The sequence below is a fragment of the Pollicipes pollicipes genome, unplaced genomic scaffold, assembly GCF_011947565.3.
Source record: "Pollicipes pollicipes isolate AB1234 unplaced genomic scaffold, Ppol_2.1 Scaffold_7261;HRSCAF=8764_pilon_pilon_pilon, whole genome shotgun sequence".
In the NCBI taxonomy this organism is placed as follows: Eukaryota; Metazoa; Arthropoda; class Thecostraca; order Pollicipedomorpha; family Pollicipedidae; genus Pollicipes; species Pollicipes pollicipes.
This window is the reverse complement of record NW_023597054.1, coordinates 4138786-4154029: the sequence shown is the minus strand read 5'-3', so window position 1 is coordinate 4154029 and position 15244 is coordinate 4138786. Positions and strand designations below refer to the sequence as shown.

Here is a 15244-nt window from a genome sequence, read left to right as displayed (position 1 = left end):
TTCAATTAGCCTAGGGTCAAGAATGGAGATCAGACAATAGCCAAAGAACAGCCGCTTGGTTACTCCGGATCTTGCAGTATGGATACTTTCTGGTGCCCGTTTTAGATTTATTGATTACAATGAGCCGCATGATACGCCTTCCAGGAACTTTTTAAAGGTCAGAATAGGTTACTGATCTAAAATGTCCAAGGTCAACATTATACTTTAAGAATATACTGCCTAGCACAATCTTGGTCACTTATCAAATACAAATTGTGCATTGGTGCAGATCTTGGTGGTAGTAGCTAATACACAAGCAAGATCCCTGTGGACCGATGTGGAGAAGGGTTCCCCGCGAACAGTACTTGGACGCGGGTGAGTCGGCCGTAAGACAACGGGTAATTCCCGCATCCCGTGTTGCTGGCCAATCATTAGCGAATAACATGGGTTGATGGCGAAAGGTAATGCGGTCAATATTCCGCAACCGGACGCGGGCACAACGCCCAATTGTTGTGACCATGTCGGAAAGAAAAAAACGCCTTCATCTCCAAAATGTGTATTAGAATGCAATGCCACAGTCTCGTCGTGAACGTTGACCGATCACATGGTCAGGAGAGAAATCACCCTCGGAGTATGTGAGCATCATCATCACCATTTTTTGACATCACTGCTACCAAGGATACCAAGACGGCTTTCCGACACTGCATCCAACCAAACCACAGTTCATCGTTTGTGACCAGGATACCATGTCGCGCTGTGCGAATTAATGCGTGATCATTTGTCTCACGGCCCGGCTTCGTGACGGCCGATCTGACAGTTCGGCAGCGTGACGGCCGATCTGACAGTTCGGCGGCGTGACGGCCGATCTGACAGTCCGGCAGCGTGACGGCCGATCTGACAGTCCGGCAGCGTGACGGCTGAGTCATGGAAGCCGAATCCTGCGCCCATTCTCGAGTCCGCATTGTGACCGTTATCTGTACGCCTGCCGGTTTTGTGGTTGCTCAGTCGCAGACCGACAACGTCAGTCCTCCCGTGACTCTCCGCTTCGGACGCAGCTCTACGCCGACTCTTTTGTTTGGCGATCAATCATGTCATAACCGAATTGTTCGAACATGCACGGCGTGGAAACGGGTTGAGCCGGGCTGGTCGGGTCGGCCATGGTCCCCTCACGTTCCGTGTGTCCGTGCGTACGATGACGAGAGAAAAGGCCTACCTCTGATACAAGGCCCGCCCATTTTAGACACGATCATACGCCCGTATGGACGCGGAACTGCGTGCCCATAGCTGCGGCTTTGTGCCTATTCAGTGTGCCCTCCACCTTCATCTGTGCCTCATATTCACGCGAAGTCATCTCGCACTTAAATAATCACGTCGTTGAAGAATACCAAAAACAGCAAAAATACGACGTGCCCTTGCCATCCCGCGATTAATTTTACAAAGTGCAGACTCGGTCCCTGGACGTAACATTGTCCTGCCGCGCGTTGATGCTCCAGTTTCGTTACTTATGCGCGCGAGCACGTGACGGCCCGGCTGTTTGCCGACACTGTGCGCTGTTTCCGCCTACCAGCCGTGACGTTCATCCGCAGGAGCACCGGGTCGCCAAGTCGGGGTGGGGCGGTGAAGCGACGGTTACGCCCCGGGCTGTGCGGCGGCGGGCGGCTCGATGGCTCCGTTCCTCGCCTTGTCACCGTCGCCACCGTTGCCGCTCAGGCTCTGCGTGACAGACTCGATGCCGTGCGTCCACGTCTGGAACCGGTCGAACTGAAGCGTGCCGTTGATGCGCACGCGGCTGATGCCACCGTCGGGAGACATGGTGATGCGTACGTACGTCATGGGTGCGTGCGGCAGGATGTCGTCACCCTGGAAGAGGTGCTGGTGGTGCGGCTGCATCTGTTGGGCGATGCGGACAGCAGTGTCAGCCTGTGTCGTTCAGGGCGAACAGTATCGTCACCAGCCGACATGATTAATGCCGTAGCTTTACGACGCACTCAGCAGCTGAGACTGCATGGTGTGGCCCGTTGCTCACCCTTGCAGGGAGGGCGGAAGACCCAAACCGCGAATCAAACCTCGCACAATGTCGCTCACAGCTGACCGAGCACGCCATTTTGCTCCAAGTGATTTATATCTGGCACCGCACGTACACACTTTCCTGGTTCCCCACCCAGCCTGGCCTGGGTTCTTGCGTGCTCTCCACTCCGGCCACGCGGCAGTGCCTTGCTGCGAAGCACCGCGGGAATGCCGGCAGGCAGCGAAAGCCCGGGCATGCCACACCGGCCAGTGGACGGTCGGACTTTAGGGGCAGAGAGCTCGTCTTGTTTGGTTGTACTGACGCGGAAAGTCAGCAGGTGACCAGCCAGAGCTTCAGTCTGGTCCTGGACGGTGTCTTCACGGGGTTTAGCACGCACAAACTCTGCACTTCTGTCCGACAAAAAATGCAGGATAAAAACGAGTGAAAGAACTGATCAGCCCGCCACGGGCGCCGATCTCTGGGTATGCCGAATGAGGTCTGCCCGGTAAATGCTCTAAACCCAGGGCGACCCATGCAGGTCCCTCGAAACCAGTATGCATTAGAGAACCTTCTGTGGATGCAGTATCGGTGTCCAGTTGTAGTATGTATCCAGGTGGTCCTCGGTGTAGCGCTCCACATCGCAGGCGTCCACCTTCACGGCGTCCGGAAAGTTGCCCTTGAAGTGGCACGTATCTATCTCGATCTCCATGATGCTGCCGCGATGGCCCAGACGGAAGATGGCCCACTCCTGACCGGGCACCCGCAGCACGCCGCGAGCGTCGGCTGCACAGAAACACAGTGGCGTCAGATGGGTGCCTGCGCAGCGCACCACGCAACATTGCCAGCTCGACAAACAAACCAAACACAGGAAATCGATGAAAACAAAAGCTGTTTTATGCAAGGTGATACAACAGTGGCTTAGCAAGCGTTTGAACGCGTCGAACATCATGACATCCCAAGCTCAAAATCAGTAGGCCCAACGTTACACTAAAGGGGCATATTTGCTAGCTCGGAAGATTCCGTTACGAACTGGGAGGTTCCTGCTCGGGCTAAGGAGGCACCCGGTATGTTCAGGAGGCCCCATTCCTGGATCATAAGGCACTTTCATGCACCAAATGGCCGAGGTTCCGGATCAGGATGCCTTATTTTGGATAACTAGGTCACTTGGTTAGATTTAGAGACCCCTTCCGTGAATGGGAAGCCTCCTATCAATACGTTATCAGAGAATCAGATAACCATGCAGATAATCAGAAGGCCCAATACCGGATTTTCAATCGTCGATATTTTTAACTTGCATATGGCACTCATAAACATTTGACAATGGGGCACATGTCCTCCGTGCAGCTCTCCCTTGAATACGACACTGTCCAGGACGCCACTCTGTGAGGAGACCCCTGGAAAATCCTTGCCCTCGCACCCCCCCCCCCCCCTCCCTCAAAAGTCGTGGCGTCGTTCCTGGGAGCACCTGTGTTCAAAGTTCCTGGAGGTTTAGATAAATTGAACAAAATAAACCAAAAGTACTTATTTTCATTCAATACTTCTCCAATGAAGGTCCCAGTACGCACCAAAGTTCTTTCCGAGCACAATCTCACATGTCCAATAGAGCGAGTCGGCCCAGGCCCTGACCTCGGCGGCCTGCCCTCGAGGACCGCAGCCCAGTCGGACAGCACCCCGGCTGGTCACCCTCGAGGATGGCGAGTCGACCCAGGCCCTGACCTCGGCGGCCTGCCCTCGAGGACCGCAGCCCAGTCGGACGGCACCCCGGCTGGTCACCCTCGAGGATGGCGAGTCGACCCAGGCCCTGACCTCGGCGGCCTGCCCTCGAGGACCGCAGCCCAGTCGGACAGCACCCCGGCCACTGACCTTCGAGGATGGCGGGCCGATCCAGACGGCGCGCCGTCTCCCAGCCGTCGCCCATGTTGGCGCCGCGGCCGGGTGCGATAAGGTTCCGCGGGTGGCCGTAGTGGGCGTTCGAGTGCGCCACGCACACGCCGCCGGTCTTGGCCAGGATGAGGTCGACGACCTGCCACAGGCAGACGACTGCTGCCGGTGAGAGCGCCGGAGATCGCAAACCGATGGCCGGCTGCGACGTCAGTGATGAGGACGCTCGTGATGCAGGCCCATGCTGATGGCGAAAGTTTTTCTAACACGCCGACGGCCAGGGATTATCACGGCAGGACAGAATTACGAGCTGGTCGACCCGTAAAATCCCATTAACAATAACCAGCTTGCCCATCTCAGCCTGCTACAGCGAAGGCTCGCAAGTTTCCACTCCCTCGGGGGCTGGCCGGGCACGATGTCTGGTGACGTACGCGGTAGTTCAGAGGGCCCCGCCGTCATGGAAGCTGAGTCGGTCGCTCCGTCCTCCCATCATGCCGCCCTGTCACTTCCCACATTTCGCAACTGCACGGCGGCGAGGTGACGGATATACATACATTCAGCATTCAATAGTTAGAGTTATCAATATTCACCCGTACTATATATATATATATATATATATATATATATATATATAATTCGTCAACGTTTCGATATCTTGTGTAACATCATCAGCATCATCATCATCAGCAGCACAAGAGAACAATGGTAATGTTATGTCATTGGGGCTTTACGACGCACTCAGCTTCTGAGGCTATACGGCGTCGCCTGCCTCTCACCCTGGCAGGAAGGGCGGGTACCGCGGGGAATCGAACCCTGTACCTCTGGTTTCCCAGACGGGCAGTGGTTGACCGAAATGCATTAACCACTACACTACCGGTACCCCACAAGAGAGCAATGGTACAATGTGTAAAGTTAACACAGTTCAACACGACCTCTCTGGGTGTACACAGGACAGCTTGAAAAACATAAAAACCAAGCGACGAAATATCTTTTTGACTCAGTGTGAAATGGATGCGTTATAATTCACGAAGGATATGCAGAACCCATGGCATCCGATGCCAGCTTTTTGGCAAAAATGAAGCGAGTCTAGAAGTATAAGATCGAGAGATTACTGCAATACCCTAATACGGACAACTTTTAATGTTAAATTAAGCGTCACACACCAATAAATGGTCTCAGATGGACGACAGGTCTAGCTAAGAAAGAGCATTACCTATACGGTCAGACCTAGCCAAATGTTGCTGTAGTCTGCAGTGCAGCCTACAAATGGTTGAACCCACGTCAGATGTTCCACACAAAGCACGACAACATTTAGAAATGACGGCAGAGACAGAAACTTCGAACCGTTCTGTCAACGCACTCAGAAATCGTGTTGAGTTGTGCTAATTTTTAACTTTGAGCCATTGAACTCTTGCCCTGACGACAAAAAGCGATGTATTGAAACTTTGACGAACAACATAACTGATGGCGATCCTTGCCATCGAATTTTTACTTCGTCTTGCTATCCGAGGATGTTCCAATCTCTGCGCCGGTAGTGTAAGATTCAAACACGGAATCCCGCTTCATGCTACATGATACAAGAAGCTAGACATGGGTATGCTGCAGCAACTGGACTTGTAATCGAAAATTTATGAGTAGCGACCTAACAGGGTGTGTGTATATAAATGAACTACTTAAACTCACGCACAAATATGCAAAAGCACCACGAGAAATAGTCAAAACACGGGCCCATAACGATATTCCCTTCAGCAAACATGTCCAGCGGCGCCACGTCCATTTGCCGGCGAGTTGATGCACACACAGGACTGCTGGGGCGCTAATTTTGCGTGGCTAATTTGGCAGCACCTCTAATATCATACAAACGTTACAATACGCAACCATATAATGACCGTTTTTCTACTTAAAGGCATATTAATAGCTACAAGTGAGCTCATTTCATCACATCTAATGCCTGCCTTAATATCTTCAAATGTGAAGTATTCCGTTCAAGTCGATTTGACTTGACTTGACCACGGAATGCCTTTCTAGCTTCCTTCGTAAGCACGTTTCTCTTCAGTTTAATTAACCCAGATTAACCTGGAGACACCTTGCAGCATGAGGTGTTTGTGGCTGGGCCACGACGTTATGAAAACGGCCAGTTTACAGAGAGTGATGTAAGATGGCAGACGGTCGGCCAACCCTCTACAGACGCGCTTGAACACGAGACTGACTGGTCCACTAATTTGGCGCGTCAGCGGGACCTCGCTCAAGCTCAGAGCCGACGATGATCATCTTTCACCAGCGCGCCGACGCGCTCTTGCGCGGCCGCCCAAAAACGGGACACGCTCATAACCAATCCCACTGTCGCTCCTTGAACGAAGAGCGTCAGTCGTCATTGGCCTTGCGTTGCACCGGACTGAGTCCTAGTTTTAGCCCGGAAAAGAACTGCGACGAGAAGTCGGGTCGCGTTAGATTAGATCTCCGGGCTCCAAGCGGGTAGCGAACAAAAGAGGAAATGTTATCACGCTTCGTTCACGACAAGCTTACTTCAGACTTCCGCTGGAGGCGTCCGTGATCTCCGGTGTTCAACACACAAATATGCAAGGGAAATCAGCTCTTTGGTGCACTTTTGTGATGACAATTTAGGACGAGCTTCAAAGCATGGTAAATGTGTGGAAAAGATATGCTGATGTATCTTAGTATCAGTTGCCTCCCGTGCTCCATTTAATGTGTCCCTATCGTGTGTAACATTTTCCGCAAATTGTGTGTGCATATCGGTTTTACTTTTTCCTTGAAACAATTTTCTTCAACAGATTAAGCTGTCAGAAGTTTATGTTATGTTTGATGCATGTGTATGATTGGTGATTGAATTCCAACGTAGTCATTTATTCTCAGCATACTTGGCATCACTGCATCTTTTTCTGGTGGTTCAAAGTATATTCCCGCATGTCAATTGAGTTTATTTTGTGCCTAAAGCAATGCTTATCCGGAGAAATAACGCCCGTCTGTCACACTGTCTTCCCTTCAAACGACCAGGGTCGTGTTTCTTCATCGTTTTTCTTTCGAATGTGGTTTCGAATATGTTTGGCTTTTGGACAACCTATGTAATATTCCCCCTTTCAAAGTGAAAAGTTTTTGACCGACTCAGATACAGACTTACCCACGCAGAACGTGCGTGCACTCCACGCCCCGAATCCACTGTCTTATCCCTGGCCAATAGCAAAACACGAACGCTAACAAAACCTAAGGAGCTTTCCTTCGTTCGCTCCTATTCAAATCTGGCGACTGAGGGGAAAGGATGGGGAGTCACTTACTTGCTGCTTGCGAATGTGAGACTACAAATCACAATAATCCAATGGTAGTGCCCGATTCCTGGTATTTTGGACAGAAAATCTAGAACTCATCGTTCTTGGCACCTTACGCGAATACGACCCACTCTATGTCACCAATGCCAATTAAAGTGGAATTTATTTGGCAGCTCCAACAGCTTGAGGGGGTAACACACGCACAATTTACGACGTTCCTGAGCTGCCGGAAATTCGCTGAAGCGCTGAACTAAAATGCATCAATGGGCTAATTTAGGTACGTGAGTAGCTCTTTACGCTTGCCTTAAGCTCATTACTGATATATGTTGTGTCAAATACATTTTCCCTCTGGCTAACGCAGTTTATAGAATGTTCGAAGCTCGGTGTAAGGATGGTTAACGAGAATGGCAACGCAAAACGCCACAGGGAAGCCCGTATAGCCTGACGCAGCAAAAAAAATTGTCATTCTTTAGACAGCATCATGCAACCAACGTTAAGATACATTTCGTCCATATTTCTGGGGAAAATCGGCTGAAGGATGTAATTAAACGTCCAGGACGAGAAGTCGCGGCTCTGCAAAGAAAAGTGCACATTTAATTTACTTTAATAGGTAATCCAGGACAGACGAGATTTCATGGCGGTGCACAATGGGCAGAAATAAGGAAAAAGCCCAGCAATCACTGCTTGCGTCTTTACAAGTCAAGGGCGGAGGCTAACTGCTTCAAACATACTCACTCTACAAACGTTATTTTCACCATTGCCGCCCTACGAAGTCAGAACAGCCTCAGTGATCCCCCTCCCCCCAATTTAAAAAAAAAAACGTTCCACCTTTACATGGGATTTTGAACTGAAATAGCCAACTTGAGGACCTTTTCATGCAATTCATGGCCATGCTCCTTTTAAGGCCCAAAGCCCTCTGGTTCCTGAGTTAAACGCCTGCGAAAGTGCAAAAAGGTTTATTGAGAGACCACCTCAGTCACCGTGGCATTGATGTCGTCATAGAAACGTCATAGGATTGCCGTTATATTGCAGGCCGTTTTCTGCTTATGGCCAAAAGCATGACCGCTGGTACATTTGTAAGTGTGATGATACGGCACGTATGATACAATCCGCGGAAGGTGATTGGCTGTTTAGCTGTTTGTAAGATTTCGCTGCTGATTGCGTGTCGCGAACGTAAGTGTGAGCACTTTCGGGTTGTGCGGCATCCGTCGCCAACGGATCTTTGTTTTTCTTATTTCTAGATGAGAAGTCAATGTTATGAAAAGAGAACGCTGCAGTCTGCAAAAAAGTACAACACCAAAAAAAGAACGGCACTCACCCGAATATCATGGCGGTCGGCTGCACCTGCTCCTGATTGGTCTGACGTTACAATACGAACGCTGCGGCTGTCGGCCGGTACCGCCAGCTGCAGCGCCCCAGAAAAGAAGCCGAAACTTCCGGCTTGTGGTTTCTGAATGTGTTTGTAATTGACCGTAGTATGAAACTGGACCACCGTTTTCTATGAGCCTCCCAACAGGTGTCAAATGCAGACCTCGGTACAATAATTGGCGGCTCCAGAGGGATAGAGCGGAATGCGCTAACGACGCCGTGCTTTACTGTATCGCTTCGGCGCTGTCATGGGGGCTTTTTTCACCTGGCGGTCGACGTGTCGGCCTCCCCTGCTGATACAGAGTAGGCACTGGCTAGCATCGAATGCGAGAAGAGATTGGTCCGGGGCGGGATGAGACGCCCTCTTATCTGCCTGCTACCCGATCCTTATCCTCGTTTCATTTCCACCGACATTGGGTCTACCGTTGCGGTGGGGGAACAGTTGACCCTCCAGCCTGTCACTTCTTCCGACGGGGAGCGGGCATCCCCCGAGCTCCCCGACCTGAAACGAGCGAACTGAGAAAATGAGTCGGCTCCCATCCTGCCGAAACTGAAGGGATCGCTTGATGGGCCACCTGTCCTGACGCTTCCTATTTCTCGGCTTTAGAAGTTTTTACTTGCCCAGATCGCTGTCATTATCATGGAGTTAGCCCTTTTAAGCAAAGTTGTTGACAGATCGTGTCCATGTTAAGCTTGAAACGTTGGACTGCATTAACGCCGAGTTACGGTGTACACGGCATGATTCCTTGATGTAACCAGGACAGAGGCGAAGCACTTTGCAGCAGCGGGGATACTTCCGCGGAACAGCAATTTGTTGTAAATGACATGGGAGCAAGCTGACTCGATGATTGGTCCGGAGGTGCTGCGTCCCAGCACCTGTCACGCCGCGCCACTCTTGCCTGCACGCCGCCAGCTGGCCGGGGAGCCACCTACCTCCTACTGACGGGGAGGCGGCTGCCCTTGCCTGCACGCCGCCAGCTGGCCGGGGAGCCACCTACCTCCTACTGACGGGGAGGCGGCTGCCGCCATTATAAGCACGCGGCACATGGCCGCAGACCTCAAACGTGCTAAGGCTCCCGCAATGCTCAGCGTCGCCGAAAACATTACAACTCGGCCCAACAGCCGTTGGACGGGACTGCAGAAGCCATGTAAATGAGCGGAAACTAATCACCGACTTCTGGCGAAAAGGTGGCCGTTTCGCGTTGGCGGTTATGAACTGGCTCGTGTCTCTACTACCCAGCACCAGCGGGCGTCTACCCTGTTGCTCTGGTCCCCATCTCTCATCACATGCGTTGGTATTCACCCACAAATCTTTGTGAAAAAGTAGCTGTCAAAAGAAGCATCAAGCAGCCCGTTATCGGCGTTTGTAGAGTTGCTGCACGGTATCTAGATAAAGTGTCCCCATTTATCCTTACGATGCTTAACTGGCGACCTCGGATGATCGAGCTGGAGTAGTTCAGGTACATTCAATAACCACTCTTGTTTTGCTGCACATGATTTAGAGCCATACCCTGCATAAGTTACGAGCATTCCGTGAGGTTTCTGGTTTGGCTTTCCGACCCACCCTGTTCATAGATGTCTACTTTCTCTCTACTCGCTCTGGAACGTGTTCGAATCCGCAGCTGGGGGGGGGGGGGGGGGGAGAGGATATCGTCACGATATCCTCGGATATCGTGACGATCGTCGCGACCATTTTTAACCGCCATCATATTTTCACCTGCTGGCAAGCGACTTCCCAGTCGCAAAATATGCGCTCTGCGCGGTCCCATTAACAACACAAGGATTGGTAAATCGCACTGGGAATTGCAGGATTTCTTACAGGCGGATCAACAACTTGAAGGGCGGGCAACCAAAAATAACAAGGGAGACGAAATTACATGACGTCCTGATACGTCCCGCACACTCCTGCAGATGATACAGATGATACAGATGATAATATCTGCTACGATGAGTGGATACTCCCACAGAACAACACAGAATGACCGTGGTTAATTTAAAACTGTGCAGGAAACATGGTGCATAGCCTTAAAGTCTGGACTAAGAAATAGACCAACAAAAGAGAATATGACTGGTTGATTACATTACTGAGAGATCATCATGATGAACTACTAAAGATACCAAAAAAGCAAGAAAAAAAACACAGCTGCCAGCTGAAGAGGGGATTAGGGTATATGTGGCCTTGAAAAAAGAACACTTTCATTCTCAAAATGGGCCAATAGGTTCTACACGGAGCGACTTTGCTCCTTAGTTCACCTGGATATGGCGGAAAATGCAGGGCAGTGAACGAGCAGCGAGAACTATGCTTTCGAAAATTGAATAGATGGGGAGGATAACTAGGAACCGAACATCACTACCTTGATCCTATGATACAGCATTAACATAGAAAATGGTTAAGCGATGTCCCTACCTCAGAAGAACAGATACTCCCTGTTGTCATTGCAGTGGAAGACTGTTCTTCGTCGCGAAGTGCGGAATTACTGAAACATTCCATCACAAGAGCGTCCTCAGAAAAACCGATGCATTGTCCCATGCACTGTGGCGGTCAATCATGGAAAATGTAAGCCAAAGGATGTAACTGACGGCCGTCGGCCAAACGGCTTGCTAAACGCACTTAATCGCGTGCTTATTTAAGATTTGTTGAGAAAACTTTGTTAAGTCTTTGTGACGTTATCAGCGGGGACCAGGCAGGTTTATCAGTGGAGTTTTCTTGCAAACGTTAAGCTCATTTTGGATTTAATCGCCAAAACAAGACAATTTTTCGCGCACCTTCCTTCTGGACCTTCCGGGAGTAAATCAACCACAAAAAGGAGAAAATTCCCGGTGAGATGTGAATGGAATCGTGTGAAGGAAATGATGGGTAGCTTCGGTTTTGTATAAGGCTTGTGCAGATGGATCAACATTATTCATTCAACAAGATTAGACAGAAGCTCCTCAGCAAGCACCCAATCAACGCGTATTTGTGGCTGGAATGTAGCATGCAAAGAGATCAGGTTTGGGCTGTAGCTTAGGCAGTATACTGTTTCTGCTCACGATCAAGCCGCTGCCACAGCCGGCAAGGAAACGTATTTAACATACAAAAAATATCAGCATACTGGGATATATTTATTGCTATTACGCATAGGTTCCAGGCTACGGAAACGCATGAAATGTTGGGAGGTATGGGATCCCATAATGGCAGGCCACTGACACATGGCGTCACGACCGGGCGGTAATGTAGTGTGTGACGTCACACCGGGTCGGCGCGGGGGGGGGAGCTCACCTCGCCCGGCTTGACGGCGCTCCAGTCGGGGTAGGCGTGGCCGAACACGTTCAGCCGGGCGATGCCACCGTCCGGGTAGGCGTTCAGTCGCACCACATTGTAGACGCTCCTGTCGCTGACCGGCACGAAGTTGTGCCGCGACGGCTTGTAGCCCGGCCGCAGGCGACTCATGGGCGTGATACGCGTCCAGCGCTGAAGGCACAGACGGTATGATAGATACTCTGCAGCGCTGGTGACTCATGGGCGTGGCGAACGTCCAACTCTCAAGGCACAGACGGTATGATAGATACTCTGCAGCGCTGGTGACTCATGGGCGTGGCGAACGTCCAACTCTCAAGGCACAGACGGCATGGTAGATACTCTGCAGCGCTGGTGACTCATGGGCGTGGCGAACGTCCAACTCTCAAGGCACAGACGGCATGGCAGATAGTCTGTAACGCTGGTGACTCATAGGCGTGGCAAACGTCCAGAGCTCAAGGCACAGACGGCATGGTAGATAGTCAGCACCGCTGGAGGGCACGTATGACGCGCCCATTGTGTTTATTGAAAGCACTTTTTAAGAAACATGTCATCTGAAGAAACATATCCTTGCGTCTTAACAAGCGAATGCCACGCTTTTTGCCACGAAATAAAATATGATCTATTATGAGCTAGATCGGTGTAAATTGTGTTGTTTTTACAAAGCGTGACTGGCCGGGCGAGACCTTCGGAGCTACAAAATCATCGGTTTGCTGGTGTTATGGCACCGCTAGGTCTGCGGTCGCACTCGTAGCCAAAACATATTGATGCCTACTAGATTAACTTCCACGTTGAACCCCATACAATACTGCAAATGCCCCTAATGTTGAAGCATTCCGTCGATTTGTCTTCAGCTCTCCAGAGATCCCGCGAGCTGCACCATATCCACGTTTGCCTATTCTCATCACTAGCAGATCCCGATTATGCCATGGCCCCTGAACGCTGATACGATCCTGCGGTGACTGGCGCCCCACGGCAGCGTTCGTCGTCTGTGTCGCGTTCCGTCTTGTTCTTGTTGTTAAATAGCGTCAGTAGCCAGCGGTTCACCAGACGCCAACCAGGCCCGGATCGGGCCGATCACCGGGCCCGGTTATCGCAAGGACGTTCCTAATCATGGGACCTAATCATAATGGGGACCCGGTCAGGCCCATGAACTGAAATAACATGAAAAAGAACTGTAGTCTGAACTATTGCTGTACAATACCTTGCGTGCATATGTTGATAAGAGTGGCCATATTAAATCATTTTCTAAGAAGTATTTTATAAGTAGCTTTGTATGGATTACTTTGGCATAAATAAGCACAAACGTAAGTTTAGGTGTAACTTTTCCTGAACAAATCGTCACCAATTCATATATTCAATCGTCACCTGGAAAACCGCAATAGGGTGGGTAACGAGCGAGTAAAACTGATCAGCAATGGTTACCGAGTGGATTGGGGAAGACATCATCGTACGTGAAGGCCCTTTATATACATTCAGCCTCAGCCTCGCACCTTTCACCCGTGGCGCTGTCCCTTTTCCTGAATTTGTAGGCACGTTGCTTGGAGTTTTTCCTTCGGCATTTTAAAATGTTCTTTACCCGAACTGAGGTTGCCAAAGACAAAATGGTACACAAAGCAGTTTTCCGAATAGTTTGAAAACAAAACCAACAGCACGAAGCTTTGCATTTTATTACCTTACAGGATACATGCGATATGTGTCCTCAAATCACGTAATAGAATGGCGCGATATGTGCCATCAAATCGCGTAATCAAATTACAATTACGTGTCCTGTACAAATCAAGTAGAGTGACGACGTGTTTTTCACTTTATATACAAGATGTTATTGGGTTGGGTCTTTATCCCATCCCATATCACATCCCATCCCAAAATATCAGATATAGAAAACCGTTAGCAGGGTGCATGATAATACTTCGCCTATTGCGGAGTACCTTCCAAGGAGAACGGTACGTTAGTTGTTTGCACTGAGCAGACATTTATCTTAACGACCTTTTTGCTGGATTTACGAAATTTGAGAGGAAACACTAGGTGGAAATTATGGCAACAGGGTCTCTCAGTACCAGTTGGTCGACTATCGAGTGCACGAACATTTACCTATTTCAGAAGCCTGCAAGCCTGCAAGACCGTTCATGTGGACAAGCCTGATTCGGGCCTCGCGAGTCAAATGCCTCTGGCGGTTTCAAACGGGCGTTTTCAGCGCGAATAATGCCAGCAGTGTTTAGTGCGATTCGTTTTTTGAATTAGGAGCCATCCGGCCGGCCCTGAAGGCACAGCCTACCGTTCATGCCCACTGCCGTGTGTTATCAAGTGTCGCTGTGTGCTCGGGGCTAAAAAGAGCACCATCGTACTTCCGTGAGTTCACACACCGCTGCACGTGACTACCGCCCCCCCCCCCCCCCCCCGCTGGACCAGCTGAACGACATTCCACTACCTACCTCTGTTTTGAGAGACTTCACTGTCTTCAGTTCATGGTCTTCAGCTGCCTTTCCCGCCCCCGTCGCCCGCGGTGGAAACTTCGCGAACTCTGTCAAGAAAAGAGTTTAAATCAGTTTCGAATGCAACGAACGGCGTTCCCACATTCTGAGGTTAGCGATATATCTAATACCAATGCCCCCCTCATGCTAAGCTGCTGAAGTAAACTGAAAATGCGAAAAACAAAAAAACAGCTTTTCGACCCCATCAAGTCCTGAATAACTGAGACATTGCAACCGTTGTGTTTCATCTTAGTCTTAGCGTTATGGATTAAAACCTGCGAAAACAGAAGTGACAAGCACATGTATAGGGGTCATACTCACATCATACTTTTGCTGAACCATTACAGCATAAAAAGCTTACGGAAAAAGGAAGCCACCGAGACAAAAAATATGGCGTAAGCTTTCTGACTATTTCATTCGAAAACGTTTTCGGTGGCGCAATCTCCTTTACGCCGGCGGTGCCAGAACACCGGATACACTCTAGGTGTTTCATTCAAAGTTGTGTTTTATTCACATCTGGCGAAAGTACTGGTTTTGCCGATTTTAGTTTGCCAATGAGTTTCAGACTGGTACCGACATGGTGACAAAAGAAGGTTTTCGGAACAGATCGGTTTATTGCTTACCTGCATACTGCATATGCATACTGCATACTGCATACCTGCATACCTGCATACTGCATACTGCATATTGACTGCATATGAAGAACCGTACCCAATATTCATACTCATATATATGTGAATATTGAATGACAAACTTAGAGTTGTGCGATCGACTTGTCTTTTGTGATTGCGTTAAAGCCAAAAAGTCACATGTATTACGGAAATTCAGTGGTCTGAGGGAAGTCTATCCCGAAATACCTTTGGCTCGAATCCAGTGGCATAGAAAGGGGTCCATTTCAGTCTAGAGGTCCCTCATCGTCGCAACAGGGACCGTGTTTTATATCTGGAAGACCTTCCTAAGGACATGTTTTATG

At 49.9% G+C, this 15244-nt stretch overlaps 1 protein-coding gene across 4 annotated transcripts in view; it reads right to left on the bottom strand.

Annotated features, from left to right (window-relative positions):
• Positions 1–519: 519 nt before the first annotated feature.
• Positions 520–15244, bottom strand: part of LOC119112131 (allantoicase) — a 58208-nt gene continuing 43483 nt past the window's right edge. For all 4 annotated transcript variants that reach the window (XM_037236165.1, XM_037236163.1, XM_037236167.1 and 1 more), the window contains 5 exons: positions 14233–14321; positions 11780–11971; positions 3851–4010; positions 2556–2770; positions 520–1869 (listed from right to left, as the gene is read on the bottom strand). In XM_037236165.1, coding sequence (XP_037092060.1) covers positions 1609–1869; positions 2556–2770; positions 3851–4010; positions 11780–11971; positions 14233–14321 — 917 coding nt within the window. In that variant the 3' untranslated portion in view covers positions 520–1608. The remainder of the gene's footprint in view (positions 1870–2555; positions 2771–3850; positions 4011–11779; positions 11972–14232; positions 14322–15244) is intronic.